Source organism: Alosa alosa, chromosome 1, assembly GCF_017589495.1.
Source record: "Alosa alosa isolate M-15738 ecotype Scorff River chromosome 1, AALO_Geno_1.1, whole genome shotgun sequence".
Classification (NCBI taxonomy): domain Eukaryota; kingdom Metazoa; phylum Chordata; class Actinopteri; order Clupeiformes; family Clupeidae; genus Alosa; species Alosa alosa.
In genome coordinates this window covers 22,272,518-22,291,612 of record NC_063189.1, presented here as the reverse complement: position 1 = coordinate 22,291,612, position 19,095 = coordinate 22,272,518, and the positions used below count along the sequence as shown (strand labels likewise).

General features: G+C 41.3%; 1 protein-coding gene across 2 annotated transcripts; it reads left to right on the top strand.

Annotated features, from left to right (window-relative positions):
• Nucleotides 1–226: 226 nt before the first annotated feature.
• LOC125298180 (methylthioadenosine phosphorylase) lies at nucleotides 227–18,913 on the top strand. 2 transcript variants are annotated; one of them, XM_048248900.1, is made up of 8 exons: nucleotides 227–319; nucleotides 8,908–8,994; nucleotides 9,123–9,181; nucleotides 9,333–9,500; nucleotides 14,415–14,517; nucleotides 15,325–15,564; nucleotides 17,523–17,645; nucleotides 17,996–18,913. In XM_048248900.1, exons 1-8 carry the CDS (start codon nucleotides 296–298, stop codon nucleotides 18,032–18,034), a joined length of 843 nt encoding a protein of 280 aa, XP_048104857.1. In that variant the 5' UTR covers nucleotides 227–295; the 3' UTR covers nucleotides 18,035–18,913. The 2 variants fall into 2 exon arrangements, with proteins under 2 accessions (XP_048104857.1, XP_048104858.1); XM_048248901.1 differs by having other exon boundaries at nucleotides 17,523–17,678.
• Nucleotides 18,914–19,095: the final 182 nt, after the last annotated feature.

The following is a 19,095-nucleotide window of genomic DNA, read 5'->3' as shown; positions in this document are numbered from 1 at the left end:
TGTGAAATAACCACCCACACCCATTTTTTAAAAACTTTTAAAAGACCTATAACAGACTGTACAATAAATGTGATCACCAGACCACTGTCTGCTTGATCATCATCATCAGAAAGACGGCCAACATTTTAATCGGTTGGGTAAGTAATGCTAAATATGATGTCTAGGCAGCAGTGAGTGGTGGTATGATATAACAATCCATCACATCCAACCGAGCTAAGAAGTCTCCGCCCTCTTCTGACGTGACAGGAAGGAAGTAACCGATCTGAACTACAGGGGGGAAATAATCGAAGAAAATATGGCACCTGGTTTGCAAATTAAGGTATGTGTATTGTTACAAGTATGTGCCTCAGAGAAATTTGGAAGTGAGTTGAATTTAGCACACAATTACACGGTGAGCGTGCAAAAGCAGCGTAAATAATGTTATCCTTAAGTTCGTGGCCACTGTTGGATTATTTTAATCAGCGTTAGTCTGGGAACTGGGCTACACAAAAATGCTGTAAAGTGCATTTATGAAATGTACACTGGCGGTTCATGCCGAAAGATGAACTGCGATAGAGTGCAGAATTAGTTTAGGAGCAAATGTCCTCAGAATTGTTCACCGCACGTGTCTGGCACATTGATTCCAAACAGCACTGAACAAATAGCTAGCTTAAATCTAACAGGAGCAGCATTCTATAGAAGATAGAATTGAATCGCGCATTTTCACAGTTGTAAAGGAAGACAAATGACGAAAAATACCTGAAAATCCTCTTTACCGTTAATGTTTATAAACGATGGAACTGCATATTTGTTAAATGTCTTGGTGCATACGAATGTTGATGGAATCCACCATTGGTGACCCGAGTGGTTGCAGCAAAGCCTAGAACAGGCTGTTCACGTTTTAGAATTGAAGTTACTTATTAGTGGATGCCTGCATCCAAGTTGCTCAGTGGACTCATTTACAAAAATCCCCAAAGACCATACAGTAGGCTAACCTATCATCTGGATGAAGTGAACCGATGTGACACAATAAAAATAAAAAGTAAACCATGAGTGCTTTAAGCCAAATAAGGCCTATAGAGCAAGCTGGACCCTGTTAAGAATAGGAATTGATTTTTGGTGCCATTGTCGATTCTGCTTATCGGTCTGATTTTTAAAAAATATAACTTCTCTTGGAAAAGCTTGTCCTTTTCAGCATCAGAATACAGAGTGACCCCTCAGCAGTTTTCCAAACGCAAACTGGTGTTGTGTACCAGCTGTAAAGTTCAGTAGCCTAAACCTGACAACGCCTCTTAGGTTTAATGCATAAAACCTTTATTACTGCTTCACAAAAACATGCTTATAATGATGTATATCCTGCTGCGTTGGCCAACAGAGCTGCTTCGAATAAAGTAAAGTAAACCATGACCACCTTGACGCACTTCAATTTCACTTTCTGTTCACTCTCAGAAAGAGATATTAGTACAGCGGCTAAGCACCGGAATCGTTCAGTTTTCGCAGAAAGCATGAAACTTGGCACAGTTATACTACTACCCCTAGTGATCAAAAATTGAAATGGACCCCAACACATAGCGCCCCCTAGTGGCTGCCACCTTGAATTCAAAGATGGCTATCATTCTTAATAGAATTGTTGCTACAACTTCAAAATTAAACAAGATAAAAAAGTATTTTAAGTTCTAACACTCATTTAGGGTCAAGGAAGCCATTGACATGATTTCCAAACAAACTTGATGTTGGCCATTTTGAAATCCAATATGGCGGATAACAAATGTGAAAATATAGACTATCTCTTTTGTTATTCATGATAGAAATATCATTCAAAAACAATTTCAAAGTTTGAACAGTACGAGGCAGTATAATCTGGTAAGATTCCAATATGGCCACTATGTGTAAGAAAATAAGCCATCTTGGTTAATTGAAGTAACTACCTACATCATCAATACATTCTTATTCTACTTCTCTTTCTGAGCAAACCTCTTACTATACACTGCTCAAAAAATTATACACTTTAAAAAATAAAACACATCAGATCTCAATGGGGAAAAAACATCATTCTGGATATCTACATTACATTACATTTGGCTGACGCATTTTTAGCCAAAGCGACTTACAACCTGGTAAACAGTTTAACGCTTTTAAAACAATTCTCTCAACAATTCTAGAACAATTTAAAACAATTCAAAAAGGTAGAGTACAATAGGGAAAAGTGCATCAGTGAGTGCTGTTTTTATACAGTCAAGTCAGGTGGTAAGTGCTAGAATTAGCTAGTTGTAAGTAGTGCTACGAGAGGAGATATTCTCTGAAGAGATCTCTCCATCTTCAGCTCTAGTAGGAACTGGTAGCGCGTTCTACCAACAAGGAATAACAGATGAACAAAGTTTGGATTGACCTGAGCGTACCGGTGGCAGAGCTAGACGATGTTTGTCTGAAGAGCGCAATGTTCGGGGGGTAGCATATATGCCTGTATGAGGGCATTCGAGTAGGTGGGAGCAGTAGTTTTAGCTGGGAGGACCAGCAGTTTGGTTTATGAGTGGTTTAGCAGGAGGTGGTGTGCCTTCATCCATGTAGATATGTCTGAGAGGCTATCCGAGGTCCGTGCCGAGACCAAGGGGTCATCAGGTGGAAAGAACAGATAAAGCTGTGTGTCATCTGCATAACAGTGGTATGAGAAGCTGTGCGAATCTGTCCCAAAGAAGTGGTGTGGATAGCAAAGAGAAGGGGCCCAGTACTGAGCCCTGGGAGACCCTGTGGTGGGATGGTGAGGTGCGGACAGCTCTCCAAGCCATGATGCGTTAAACGAGCATCCTGTGAGGTAGGATTCAAACTGATATGGACTGGGTAATATGTTAGGAACAAAAGGATGCCACTTCGTTATTTGGGAATGAAAATAATCAATCCACAGAGGACTGAATTAAAAGACCCCCCGAAAATCTAAGTGAAAAAAATGACGTGGCAAGCTAGTCCATTTTGTTTGAATTTCAGCGCAGCAACTCATGATGGTACTCAGTAGTTCATATGGCCCCGACATGCTTGATGGCATCGGGGCATGCTCTTAATGAAACAGCAGATGGTGTCCTGGGGTATCTGATCCCAGATGTGGACATGGCCATCACTGAGCTCCTTGACAGTCGGTGTTGCAGCCTGGCGGTGTTGGATGGACCAAAATATAATGTCCTAGAGGTGTTCAATCGGATTTAAGTCAGGGGAGTGTGGGGGGACAGTCAATGGTATCAATGCCTTCATCCTCCAGGAACTGCCTGCACATTCTCGCTACATGTGTCCAGCCATTGTTGTGCACCAGGAGGAACCCAGGGCCCACTCCACCAATACAGGGTCAGACAATGGGTCTGAAGTTTTCATCCTGATGCCTAAGAGCAGTGAGGGTGCAATTTGTCTTGCCCGTAGAGGTGTGTGCGTCCTTCCAAGGATATCCCTCCTCAGACCATCACTGGCCCACCACCAAACCAGTCAACTGCCAATTTTGTATTCTATGGCAAATGCCAATTGAGCTGCACGGTGCTGGGCAGTGAGCATAGGTCCTTCCAGAGGCCATCGGGCCCTCAGGCCACCTTCATGAAGTCTGTCTCTGACCACACTGTCATTCACACCAGCGGCCAGGAGGAGGTCATTTTGTAGGGCTCTGGCAGGGCTCCTACTGTTTGTTGTTACACAAAAGAGCAGATACTGGTCCTGCTGCTGGGTTAAGGACCCTCTACTATATTCTAGAGCAAGATGGTAGAGGGTCTCCTGGAATCTCCAACATGCTCTTGAGACTGCGCTGGGAGACACAGCAATCCTTCTAGCAATGGAACGTTTAATGTGCCATTCTGGAGGAGTTGGACTACCTGTGCAATGTTTGTAGGCTCCAGGTATTGGCTTATGCTACCAGTAGTGACACTGACCCTAGCCAAATGTGAAACTAGTGAAAAATCAGTCAAGGAGGATAAAGATGGAAAATGTATAATTTGCCACCAACTCTAAAACCATTCCTGTTTTTACAGACCTATCTCCCTTCCTTTCTTGTCAGTGTTTTTGGAGAAAGTGGTCTTCAAGCAAGGACTTACTATATCAGAACAACCTCAACTTTACCTGTATTGAGCTTTTGGTGTTTCCACCACAAGGCACACCCAAGGACTGGGCGCTGAACGCACTAGCAAGTGTCCTAAAAGTGCTGGTTCACTGACTAGCATGAGCCCTAATGTGTCAGGAGGGAGAGAAACTCATAAGGGATTACGTATTTAAATTAGCTTCATTGACAGGCATAATCATTTTATGGGATGCAAAATGTTAAACTACAATAAAACAAAATGGACCTTTTCTAATCACTATAAGCCTTAAATTAGCATATGCTAATTGGCCCCACCCACCTCAATTGAATTAGACAGTAGAATGTGTTGGACTGGGTTATATACTAATTTATCTAACTATGACTGGGTGTATGTACTAATTTATCTAACTCTAGAATAGAAGACAAGCTAATGCTTTCCCAAAAGGAAGCATGTTTCTTAAAGAGACGCTAGCATCCATGGGTTTTAGCCTCCTTGCTAGCATGCCAGCCTCTAGGGGGCAAATTATAAGGATTGAGTCCAGACAAGTGCAGGGTTTAGTCACACAGTCAAAACTTCACACATAGCCTAAACGCACCCCAGTTTTTGACTCAGTGTCAGAATGTATGGCTACTTCTTTAAAATCCAACATGTCTGCCGTTTTAATTATGCATGATTGTCTCATTATATATTTCATAATGCTGAAAGATGGCTATAGACGTCATATTATGTGTTAAAAGCAGCATAGCATTATAAATGTAGAAAAAAAGGGCATATTTTGGTGGCCATATTTGAAGTCAAGATAGGAGCCATTAGGGGGCGCTATGTGTTGGGGTCCATTTAAATTTTTGATCACTAGGGGTAGTACCATAACTGTACCAATTCTGCAAAAACTGAACGATTCAGGTAAAAATCTGGCCTTAGCCGTTGTGCTATATTGGCCATGGTCTGGAAAAACATGTCGGCATTGATAAGAGGAATTGATAAAGGTGGAACTGATTCTCTTGATTCGCGATTACCACATCTCTGATGGGGGTCATTGCCATGTTTTATGTGCTATCATAAATTCATCGTAATACTTATGAATTCCGAGCACACGAATGCTCAAACAAATTTGGAATCAGCAGTGGAACACTTGCTTTTTTCTATAATAGGCAAGTTGCGGAATGTGATCTTGGCAAATATTACAGTTTTGTCACACTGCTTGTCCATATCCCATAAGCGCCTAGACACCATTCTTTTGAGCAAATATGTAGTTTGATGAGTAATGTTATTATAAAAATCCATGTCCATGGTAAAGTAATGTGACAGAAACTGGCATGGAAAAATGAAAATGTTTATTTGCCATTTGTTCCAGAATAAAAAGACCCGTTGTAAACAAGTTAGTTAGTTTATTAGTTGTCCCCTTAGGGAAATTCTTTTTCACATTTTCCATACCGCTTTTCCTCCTACATGGTCACAGGCACATGATGGCACACACATGGTCACAGACAGGAATGACACATAAAGACATACATATTTCATACACCATAGACATTTGACACAGACATAACATATATTATCGGGGGTTCATGGGGAAAACATATATTATTGCACTGCATATATTTATCTGTGGGTCTTTGTCTTGTTGAGTGTTTGGATTGCTGAGGGGATTAGGCTTTTGCTGAAGCGGGCTTTATTGCACCTTATGCTTCTAAACCTCCTGCCAGAAGGTAGGGGTGAGAAGTAGCGGTTGAGTGGGTGAGTAATGTCTAGGGATATTACATGAGCAATACGTGCAATGGCCTAAGTCTTTAGTTCTTGTACATTTGGGATATGCAGACCTATTATTTTGGTGGCAGTATTGGTAGTGATTTTGTTACATTTTTTTACAGTAAGCATGTTGAAGAAGCAGGTGGAACAGTATAATAGGATGGGTTGAACAATGCTGATATACAGTAGTAGGAGTAGATGGGGGGGGCAACATGAAGTCCTTTTAGTTTGCGCACCGCTGACAGTCTTTGACTTCCTTTTTTCTGTATGTCTGTTTTGTGATGGTCAAAGGTCATTATATTAATTCCCATTAAGAACACAATCTGATGTGTATAGTTAAGTGTAGAGATTTAAGATGTACAGTGGCAAGAAAAAGTAAGTGAGCACCTAGAAGTGAACTGCTAAATGAGTCATTTACAAACCTGGAGTCCATGAAACAAGTTTGAATGTGTGGGTTAGAGCTACTTTAACTTAAACACTTCAACCTAAATATTTCAACTTTGCTCTTTCTGAGAAGTATCTATTGTGTGATTCTTGCTTTGCAAGAAAAAGAAAGATCTCTCAAGACCTACAACACAACTGTTGATCTGCATAAAGCCATACAGGGCTACCAAGTAATTTGAAAGACTTTAAATATTCATCAGCCCACAGATCAACAAACTGACGACTAAGAGCAGTTTTTCAATGGGATCGTGCAAATGTGGTGCTTGTATCACTATTTGCATGATTTTTCTATTATCTGCCTAGCTATTAGTGCTGTGGCTAGAAGTGGAGACCAGAGTGACTACAAAGAAGAACAAAATTGAATCCGCACACTGAACTCCACCCATTTGGGTGATTAAATAGTCAACGTGGAGCTCAGAGTGGACTACAAAGGCACAATGCAGAGAGCTAAACACAAGCCGTTTTTAGATGGAGATCACGCAACATTCACGGGGAGAGGAGACGTCTTTATGCCACATTGTGTATCTAAAAACTGTGTGTCTTATCACATACAATCCGCCATTTTGGGGAGCCAGGAGGCAGGACCAGCTAGAAAATCAAATGTGACGCGCAACAGGGGGCGTGTAGAGTGATGGGCGTAGGCATGGGCCCTCAGATGAAGCAGTCAGGTGTGTGCTTTTCAAAAGAATGGCGGGAGAACCGACTGCACTTTGGTTTGCTGCTGCGCTCATTTTTAGTACCCTACAAATTCAAGTGAAGTTGCTTTGCATCATAGTAATACTAATAAGGATTTACCTGGTTGGTTATTGGTGACTGATTGTTAGTTTTCGTTGTTGGAATCACCAGTGTCGGTGGCAAAAGAGACACAGGATGCTGCTCCCTCAAATAGCACAGCAGAGGTCGAAATATGGCCAATCCAGTCTTCCCCTGCCACTTCTGCCGTTGTGATCAAGAAGGGACCATCCTTTACTGACCCATTCATGTGGCACTTCACCTCATCTTCTGCCCTGAGGGCAAGGATCACTCGAATTTCTTGGTCTCCACAGTTTGCCATGTCTTCTTTCTCCTTTGTTGTTGCTCCTTCTGATCAGCTGATCAGCTGTTGGTGTTTTTAAAATGGGAAATTATGGTTAAAGGACATCATCCCAATGTTGAAGGACAGTGGGGAGACGCTCATGATTTAGGGCTGCTTTACTGTCATGGGGACTGGACAGCTTACCATCATTAAGGTGAAAATAAATTCCCAAGTTTATCAATATGTCCTACAGGATCAGGGTAGCTGTCTGCCAGCTGAAGTTTATGTGGAAGTACTATTGGCATCCTAAAGGCTCTGGTACGGTCCTGCATCACATTTGCGCGTGTCCAAGATGTGCGTCATTTTTGCCGTGGACGTGAAGCATACTCCAACTTCTGCTGTCCTGAATGTGCGTTAAGTCGTTAAGGTTTGCGCCTGCGCACTACGGATTAACTGTGATAGTCTGCCCCACCAACTGGGGGCGGTACGTCGAGCCTGAAAGTAGGACACAACCACCAAAAAAGCCTGAAACGCCTGAAGAAAAGAAGAACGTGGGATGTGCGAGCACTGAACGAAGGAAGAGCTGCATTTGAAATAATGTCGCGCGTCAAAAAGCTGGCCGATGCCCAGCTTTATGCAAATGAATCCGTTGAACGCGAGGCGGCTATCCAATGAAAGCACGAGGTTGTAGGTCCTTTGTACTACCACAAGTGCCTGTGAAACTTTGGTTCCGCTTACAAGTCAAGTCAGTTTTATTTGTATAGCGCATTTAACAAGACAAATAATGTTTTAACGATCTCTTCCAGGACCACCCAGTAGGCCATAAAACAAACGAAACTAGAATTTGGATGAATATATTGACTTGGTCTTTCTGGTGAGGATTTGAGATCGCATTGAGTAGTTTAAATAAAACAGGATTTCGAAATGGCTTGCATAGTTTGTTTAGGCTATTAATGTGTTGTATACCGTTAAGTACATGCCTAAAATTGTGGTCCATTTATGGAAAAACACTTAAGATACGTTAAAACAAACTGAATATGAGCTGGTAACTGACATTTTAAACGAAACGCCCACACACGACTGAACGAGGGGAGGCAGCGCGACCCCATGCGTATGACGTGTCGTGCAAGTGGATCGGTACCGTCAAAGACACGGCGCATGCTGTAAAAATGACACATTTCTCGTCACGCGCTCACCAGTGCCGTGTGCGCGGGACGCAGACGCGGGAGCGTACCATAGGCTTAAGGCTGCACAATTTGGGGAAGATATCTAATTGCAATTTTTCTGACAGATATTGCAATTTGATTTGTGATATAATTTTAACAACCTTTTTGTTTTTGTTTATTTGTGAAGTGACCTTGGGTGACATGAAAGGTGCTCTAAATAAAATGTATTATTATTATTATTATAATTATTATTATAATTTTGGAAGTCAAGCTTCAGTTCAGTACATGCCAAATTTCGCCTTAAGTTGGACTACTTCTGATTGGTCACACAAGGAGGATGACCTGAATATAACAATTATAGTGACAAGATTAACTATCGGCACAGAGTTGCGAGCTGTATGCTTAATTGGAGCCTTTGCAGTTAGCTAATTGCATTAGTTCAAATTGCAATTTCGATTAAAAATCAATTAATTGTGCTGCCCTACCTCCTACTCTTCATCTTTAGATTGGAATTATTGGAGGGTCAGGCCTTGATGACCCAGACATCTTGGAGGAAAGGACAGAGCGGTATGTGGACACACCCTTTGGGAAGGTCAGTCTTAAAATAATCAGTCTAATTTTCAACTGCTGTACATGTGGTTTAAAGCTATTAACAGTTAATGTAAGCTATTAAGTCACTGACAGAAATACCTTGCATTTTCCTCTGTTTTCTCCCACCAGCCTTCAGATGCACTTATTGTGGGAAAGATAAAAAATGTGGAATGTGTGCTACTGGCCAGGTAATGGTGCATAGATAGAGTTACATTTTAGAAGAACTCCTTTGTGTCCTTCCATGTTTTTGTGATATTATTTGGGTATTAGTGCCATCTTCTGGCCACTGAGAGTTTTGCATGAAGTCTTATATTCGCCAAATTGCTTGATCTCCCACAGGCATGGCAGACAGCACACTATAATGCCTACTAATGTAAACTACCAGGCCAACATCTGGGCCCTGAAGGAAGAAGGCTGTACCCACCTTCTGGTCACCACAGCCTGTGGGTCTCTACGAGAGGAGATTCAGCCTGGTGACATTGTTATTCTTGACCAGTTCATTGACAGGTAAAGTATAAGTATGAGTAAGTATATACTCTTTTGATCCCGTGAGGTGGTCATTTATCCCAATCCGTGAATTAGTGTATACACACTCGGCACACAGTAAACACACAGTGAGGTGAAGCACACACTAATCCCGACACCTGCTACAATGGCGCTCGGGGAGCAGTGAGGGGTTAGGTGGCTTGCTCAAGGGCAGCCGTTCCTACTGGTCGGGGTTCGAACCGGCAACCCTCCGGTTACAAGTCCGAAGCCCTAACCGGTAGGCCACGGCTGCCCCCAAAACAAATCATGCTCATATTCAAACACCACCACCACAGAAGTATTTTTAACATGTGTTAAAGTCATTTATTTTTCAGTGAATTGAGTGGTTTAGTGTGACTATTTTTATGTTATTCTAAGATTTTCATGAGCAAGACCCTAACCTGAAACATCCGTGGGTACGTTCAAAGCCCTCACATACCACATGATGCTTTAGTTCATGCACAAGACACTTTGTTATTTACTGACTTTGCACTTAATCCGCCATTTAAATTGGGGCTGCTATTAAGCACTGAACTAATTTGGAAAAGCGGACCGCTGCCTGCGTTGTACTTAGTACTGTTTTATGTAGCTGTTACTTTTCTAATTACCATTGGTACCACAGTAATAAGAACAGGTGGTTAAATTCCAAACATGCCTAACAAGATCGACTCTTCTATCTATGTCTTTCTTGAGGGGATGAATCACTTCCAGCTATTGTGAAAGGCCGCAGAGTACTTCCAAGGTCCCTATGGTCTTGGATGAAGTTGTCATCACTCATCAGAGCAACATTTAAACACTGCTAGAAATCTCTGGATTGCATAGAAATGTCAATGATTTTGCTCAGGCCATTATAATGAGTATAGGCTTATACACTTCATCTAAAGGGAGAAATCTGCACTACAAAAGTTGCCAAGTTAAGTTGTTGCAGTCAGAAACAAACCAGCTCACCTCTGAGTTTAAAAGCCCATGTTATGGGTGGACAAACATGTTTAGTTTTCTGTTGGTATTTCCATGGTGTGTAACCTTACCACATAGTCTCTCATTACAAACACAGTCATAGACAACCTCTTTCAGAGTGTTTCTCATTTCATTTGGGGAGGTTATCTTCGTGAGAGACTCCCATGTGCAAATAGAGTCATCCCTTTTATGTAAATATGAAGGAGATATGACTAACAGATCTAACTCCTTTTCTGCACCAGTGTGTGAATCAAATCTATTTGGCCCAAATGAGAGAAGGGTGTAATTCAGATATGTGTTCCTGTAATCTTCAACCACATTCTATCTGATTTTCATTATGCTTCGTCACTGTTGGTGGAATTTCTTGATCTATGAGAAATGTATTTTAAGATGACATTTGTACAGCCTTTCTTGAAGAAGCACTGCAACTGATTTCTTTTTCAATGCCCTCCATAGAGATGGCACTTCAAATAAGTATGCAAGGTTGTTGGTATTACGGTACTATGGTGTCCAACTTCCTTCAGTATTTTTTACTTTTTATTTTTGTGAAGTGTTTTTTAACACTTCACAAAAATAACACAAAGATAACAGGTTGTAAAGTATATATACTCTTTTGATCAATTTGGTCTCTGCATTTATCCCAATCCGTGAATTAGTGAAACACACTCAGCACACAGTGAGGTGAAGCACACACTAATCCCTGCACAGTGAGCTGCCTGCAACAACAGCGGCGGCGCTCGGGGAGCAGTGGTTAGGTGCCTTGCTCAAGGGCACTTCAGCTGTGCCTACTGGTCGGGGTTCGAACCGGCAACCCTCGGTTACAAGTCCGAAGCACTAACCAGTAGGTCATGGCTGCCCCAAGCTCCAGGTTGTAGTAGGAATATTTGTAGAATGCATGAACTCCTGTGTAATCAGTTGTTATTTGAATATGTGTCATCAGTTATTGGAACAGGAAACATATTTTTTCAAGAGAGTTCATACCTCAGGCTATTACATGTCATCTCTGTGCAATTAGTCAGGCATCATACCTTTAGGTATTTACAATCGGATGCAGTAGCGCCATTATGAATGGCCTTAAGTCCTCTATGAATCCCTGTCATTTGATACTGGTTGTCATTCTGTTGCACTGGGTTCACAAGAAAGAAGACTCTTTGGTATTCTACTAGCAAAACTCATGCTCCCCTGCTATATTCGTCTAGGTGTAGTGTGGGAAAACACCTTGTCTGTTCCTACATAGCGTCTGCAATAAAACGGCACACATACAGACAGTAGTGCAGTGTATCTGTTTGGTCATTTGATCACTAGGGAATGGAATTGAGGAGGAGGCCCAGGATAGTTTTTGTTTGTTTAACAGCCTGTTTCACAAACCAAGGTACAATCCAAAATGAATATGTTTTAAATTAATGTTTTAAAAACAAAATGTTACATTAATATAATTAGTGAAGTGCCTGTTCAAACATGCTATTCCTGTAGAAAACCTGTAGCCCAATTACATGCTCGCAGGTATGCCTGCTTTAGAAATGGGATGATAGGGGAAAACATCATTCCAGCTAAGCATTCAATAATGAATACTGAATATTATATTATAATTAATTAGCCTATAATAAATGTGCAGTGAGCAGAATTTAGGCATGGCTGCATGTGACATTTTTTACAGATCAAAATTACCTACAAGCCTAATAGCCTTTTGAATAACGTCATGATGGAGAAGACAAACCATTTTGTGGAATGATGCATCATCTTGCAATTATGTGACTCAAAAACAATCTCTGGTAGCCTATAAGAGGGACATTACGCTCTGTCTGCCACTCATTTTCTATAGCTGAACGAAATTACATAAGCCTAAAGATTTGATGTAAGGCTATATGTTTAGCCTAATAACTTAATGATATAAAAGACAAACCATTCTGTAGAAAGATGCATTATCATATGAGATTTGCAACAACTCAAAAATATTTTTGGTAGCACAAGTGACATGTGACACTTTCTGCCACTTGTTGTCCGTAGCTGAGGCCTTCTGAAATGTCCTTAAATTCGGGATCATTAGCCTATCGCTCGTTTCAATTTGGAACCTTGCAGTCGGAATTGTCGTTTGTTTATTCAAAGTCTCAAGTCCAAAGTGACTGGTAAGTTTATTGCACGTCATTTTAACGTCATTTTGAATAGCCACTGCATACCCTTGTTTGTTGGCGTGTTACAAATTCCGCAGAATCATTTTAGGCAAGCAGACCACATACAGGGAGTATTTATTGTTGAGGTCAGGCATGATAATCATCCAAACATCTTGCGTCTTGACCCGTGCTGTGCCTTATTCAGTGATGCCAAAACTCTGCTTACCCTCTGGCTTTGGTCCTGCGCTGTGCTGTGTGAGAGGGGGGAGTGGCTACAGTAGAGCGGAGAAAGCCAACGTGTGCTTCTTTTACCGATTTATTTTGCATTTCTTATCCAAACAATGTCAAACTTGGCACTGCACTTACTCATGCCCGTAGCAAGACACCTGTCAAGTGTGAAATCAGTCGGATGAACGGTTCGACAGATGCGGTTAATACAAACACACACACACACACAAATATACACACAGACAGACGTTTCTGTCATTTATAGATAGATAGATGGTTGTAAACATCTTGTTGGTAAATTCACAAGTTTGTGTAGTCTGTCAGATGATCCCACTCCCACTTCATCCACACCCAAAATTCACATAGCATGTCACAGATGCCACCAAGGAAAGCAGCACAAAATACCTAGTCTGCAGTTTAATATAATTCCTGTCATTGCCAGACTAGTCATGATTGCTCAATGTCTTAACTTAAGATGGGGATACAGCTTTCTCTGAGTAAATTGGAATGTGCCTGTCAAGGCATTTCATTGTGCTAGTTCCAGGATTGCCAAGCCCCTTATAGGAGGAATGTTGGATTTGTTGTGTTGGTATGTTGTTCTGAATGGTCCTGGCCTCTTTTTGGCTCCAGAACAGATGCTCTGGTATAAGAGTCATGGAGGTTGGAATGTTTCGGTGGATGTTAGCAAGACCTGAAAATCTACATCAGATTCATCAGTGTGGCCAGCATGCCGGCTACACTTGCCCTGGCCTGTCCTGCTGTGCCAAATACAGTGTGAATTTATTTGGTCTTATCCTTGGGTTTAATGCATACTGTTAATTTAATAATGTTAGTTATTATATATTATTATATAAGCATAATGTTATTTAACTTGTGAGTTGGTTTGGGAAACTGAACACGAGAAGATTATTAGGGTATGTAGTTAGGTAGGAGTTAGTAAGGAGTTAGGAAAAGTCACATTCCTGTCCTTAACACAACAATGCTTTTGAAGTCCCTTGTGTGAGCTGCCCCACCATAACACTTTGTGAAATCGTACAAAACCTGTACTTTTTAAACACATTATCCACAAATTAACAGACGTCTGAAAGACGCGTGCTTAATGTCTGTCATTAGCTAAGGATCCTTTTCTGTGGTTTAGCCTTTGAATAACTTGCTAGATACGTACATTTCAGACATAGCTAGTTGTTCAGTGATGGTATGACTTCGGAATTTTCCTCTGTAATAGTTGGCATGGAAACAAAACCATACTTTTTCTTCTCTGGAAGTTACCTCCATTCTTTGTCCTCAAGAATTTGCTTCTTAATGGCTTTTTGGCTTGCACAATGTGATTCTAATATGTTAGAAGAGTGGTAGCCCACTGGGAAAGTGAATGAAAACTAAGCATCAGCATTCTGTTCTGTTCAGTCTTTTTGCCATATCTTTTCATCACATTTCTTTCGTTTCTTCTACTTTCAGCTTTTGACTACCAAAGGGCACAAACATATAAATGATGTGAACAAAGCGGACAGTTGTATCTTGTATGGAGCTGTGATCTGAAATATTGTCTCTTCCTGAATACTCCTCGTTTTCTAAGTGGTTGTTTTTGGTCCATTTTTCTTAGGACCACCAAGAGACCTCAAACATTTTACGATGGTAGGCCGAGTAGCCCACCCGGCGTGTGTCATATTCCCATGGCCGAACCTTTTTGTCCCCGTACTAGGGAGGTGAGTTGCCTACTGCCTTTGAAAGCACCACAGTATTTCTGAATGAATCCTTGTTGACCTTATGTTGTTGCATTGTTACTCGTGCACTGCAGGGATATGTTGTAGCTCTGCTGTGGGCCTTAATAGTGCGTTCATGAGCAACTGGGAAGTGAGGCAACGTCACTTGAACGTCCATTGAATTAGAAACATCCCATTTTAGTGGTGCGAACTGTGCAAACTCGGCATAGTGAAAGATAAAAAATATATTTGTTCCATGTACAAATGAGTCACTTCATTGTTGATTTGCATTAGGCTTATATTCCTAGGCACAGTTGATGTTAAACAATACTTCTCAGTTTACTTTAGTGTGACTATGTGATGTTAACCTTCTGGCTAGGATGCCTTTGAATATTACCAGTGTCGCAGTTTGTTGCTGTCAAATGAGCGCTCTCACTAATGAGTGTGAAGTTCTGAAATGGGAACTTTGCAACTTCCCAGTTGCATTAACGCACCATCATTTCTTCTAGAATTGTTTTTTTTGGGGGGTTTTCGGTTTGAATGGCTATTGTGCTGCATGATCCACTATGATCCACAAAAACACCATGTATTTATGTATTCATTCATCAAAGAATATATTACAAGAAAGCTCAAAAGGTATTTTGTCCCATCCCATACTTTTGGATAGGAAATATGACTTGGTGCCTATGGTATGGGTCATGGACCTGTCACACGGGCCTTCTGGTTTTGTTCATGCTGGTATGTGTTTGTGTGTGTTCATGTCCCTCTCATCCCCTCTCTCTGCCCATTACTCTTGTCTGCGTGGGACAGGTGCTCCTGGAGGTGGCCCGTACCCTCGGGGTCAAGTGCCACCCAAGGGGTACGATGATTACCATCGAGGGGCCGCGCTTCTCCTCACGGGCTGAGTCTCTCATGTTCCGGCAGTGGGGTGCCGATGTCATCAACATGACCACAGTTCCTGAAGTGGTGCTGGCCAAGGAGGCTGGCCTGTGCTATGCTAGTATTGCCATGGCAACTGATTATGACTGCTGGAAGGAACATGAGGAGGCGGTGAGTGGGTGTGTGTGTATGTGCATGTCTGTTTACTCAATAATGAATACATTTCCATTATATTTTGGTTTTCAGTAGGTTCTTGGCAGGCTTGCAACATGTGAGCAGTCATTTGAAAAAAAGAAGAAATCAGCTTTTCTGAGCCCTTTAATATGCCTGCTGTATTGGTCATCAACACTTTTGCAAGTCCAAAACACTCCATAGAATAGTGATAATATTATCAATATTGTACTTATGGTTGTCAAAGGTGTGCAAAAAGTAACACTACTAATTTATAGCTTATTTCCAAGCCAAAGTTCACAGGCACTGTGCCGGCATTCAGGTCTGGGCCGCTGAGTTAAGATTGATAATGATGACATGTAATGGCTTTGAAAATGTCTGATAACTTCAGGCACAGGAATTTCCTTTACTTTAAACCCTTTCTGGCTATTAGTAAATACTTTAAACCCCCTATTGTGTTGGTTACATAATACTGAGTCTTCCAGCACACAGTCTGGGTTTTATGGCTTCCGATTAAGGAAGTGCCGGGCCATATCACTGGGCATACTGTATCTGGGGGAGGTCGGACTTCCTTAGTGTGTTCGCAAAAAAAACAAATTCTCCTTCCGACTCTTGAGTTCCTGCCACTGACCTGAGATGCTCTGGCCTCCCACTGCTCTCACCACATCCCCTTCCGCCCACCACCTCGCTCTCTCTGCTCTCTCTCCTTCCCTTTATTTCTTTTTTTCTCTGTCTCCTATTTCTCTCGCTCTCTCTCGGGCTGTCTTTCCCTGCCAGCCTCCGGTGAATATCCTGCCAGCGGAGGCTGAGTCAGAATTAGGTCTGAGTCACTCGCTCACAGCTGTGGGGCTGCTCCGCTCACCCACCCGCCCACCCACTCGCTCGCTCGTTCGCGGCCTGACCGACTGCCTCAGGAGAGGCTCGCTGGCCTGTTATGGAATGCAAATCCGCCAACGGCCAGAGGAACTTCACCCCCAAGCCACCTTTGCGATGGTTACCTGCATGTTAAGCGTTCTCACCAAGCAGTCTGTTATAAGGCTGAATTAAGTAGAAACATTTAAGACTCATTAGGAAAGGGGTATTATTTTACTGTACACAAAAATAAATCTCACTGTTGTCCCAGCAGAACTTGGATCCATGTGAAGGTTTGACCGAATGGAGGTAATGGGACTGAGTTTTAATGGAAACTGAATGGAATTTGACAATATTTTTTTGCTTTACTGACATTTCTATTTGTGCAATAACGTGGTATGCCAACAGCCACTACTGTACTACAAGCTTATTTTTACAAGGCATGAGAGCAGTGACTAATGCTCATTACAATACTATGACTAATGCATTAGTTTGGTGTCAGCAGAAACTGTTGTCAGCAGAACTTGTTCATCATTTTGTACATTCATTACTCTGTTCATCACACATACGTAGTGTATGTGTCTCCAACATGCCATCTTTTACCTTAATTAAGCTCATGGCATGTTGGAGACACATACACTACATATGTGCCAAACAGTATAGATTTACTTTGGCACTGTTTTGCCCAGCAGTTGCTCAGTGGTCTTTGTGTGTGTGTGTGTGTGTGTGTGTTGTGTACACTCTCAACACACACAAACAGAATAGGTATCACTATGCTAAAAAAGAAAGTGGAAACAAAACTGCAACATGAAAAACAGGAATGGTAATGTATGTCACCTAATGGTTTGAAGGAGCATTAGGTCCTTCCTGTTTGACAACCAAAGAACATAATTGCCTATGTCAACTGAAGGTCCTTAAGACCATAAATGTGTAATGAGTTGAAACTGTCAGTCCGGAAATGTATAATCCGATTGGACCTTTTGGAGTTTTATAGTTTTAGTACCTCTGTGATTTAGTTACATATGAAGTGCAAGCAGCATGCGTTTTTGCTCTGTTGACCGTAAACCAAAGCTTACATATCTGATATAATATTTTGTGTGTTTTAGGTATGTGTTGACAATGTTTTGAAAACTATGAAGGAGAATGCCAATAAGGCCAGCAGTATCCTGCTCACAGCAATCCCTCAGATCTGCCAGATGGACTGGGAAGCGACCCTAAAGACCATGAGTGTAAGTGTGGTGTCTGGATAGAGACCTCTAAGGGTAATGAACTTTGTTTTTTTAGGGTTTTAATAGTAGTTTAACATAGTGTGTGTGTGTGTGTGGTGGGGGAGGGGGAGGGGGGGACTGAAGAAACCTTTGTCTGATGCCTCCCTTCCTCAAGAGTTACTTATGTTTTTTTTAGGGTTTTAATAGTAGTTTAACATAGTGTGTGTGTGGTGGGGGGGGACTGCAGTTGTCTGAAGAAACTTTTGTAATTTAGATCAATCCTGATGCTGGTTTTAATGTAAATATATAAAACTGCTTTATCAGAAAGCCGTATTTTGCTGTAGAATAATCATCTGAATGGTCTTTTCCAGGCAATGGTGCAGTCCTCGGTAATGCTGCCCAAACACTGAGATAAGGTGGTCACCTCCTGCAGCACCGATCCCGCAGCCTGTCTTCCGTCTTGCATCATAGTTTGAAAAAGTACAAAGTGCCTGATGTGCATGTTTATGTGCATGTGTCATTCATTCTTTGTACAAAACCACTATCATTTCTTTCAGACCGAGTACATATGTTTATTTGTTCAATAATTTACATTTTCTTTTAAATACTCAAAACTTGATTGTGTATGCAATAGGTCAGTCTGACAAAATAATAGATCGTGTCTGTTTCAACATATTTTTTCTTTACAGAATAATCATCAAAACAAATAAGTTGTGGACCAGCTGCATAGTTGCACATAATGTTAGAGTACAGCAGGGACAAGGCCTTTTCAGATTGATGTACCGTCCATGAGACATAAATAGATGTCAGTGTTATCGGAGGATAAAAATGAGGTCAGAGTTATGGGGTGAAACAGTTGCCGTTGAAACCTAGGGCAGTTCTCGAGTCACGTGTTTTAGACTGCTTCATGTAAAATGGTAACATTTCTCCATTTTCAAGGCACAATCATATTTTCATTCTTTCATTGGAAAAGAGTGAAAGGAATGAAACTATGGTTTAAAAAACTGAATGAATACATGTGTAGACATGCACTACCTGAACAATTTGAATTTGACTGATTATGTGTAGGTGCTGTTTCGGTAAAATATCTATTCTCTCTGAATGTTGCCACACTCATTTTGAAACCGGAAGTTTAAATCCAAATGGTGGTCAATAAAAACAAGTTTGTTTGCCATGTTTCAATACAATACAAAGGTCTGATAGATCAATGTATGCCTGCCTTTGCTTTACTTATAAGCCTTACTTTTATGACATTCAACTGAGTGAATAAAACTTCACAATTCCCTGTCCCTGGGTATCTTCCTTAAACATGCTTTTAAAATAAATAAATATTAGAACTTTATCAGTTTAGAACTGAATCAGTAGGATTCAGGATTAAGAATTCTAAACAGTTCTGAATGTATAATATTTTTTATTGCAAGTGACTACTGGTAAGGAACTACAGTGTCTTTCACTAAGGCTTGAAAATCTT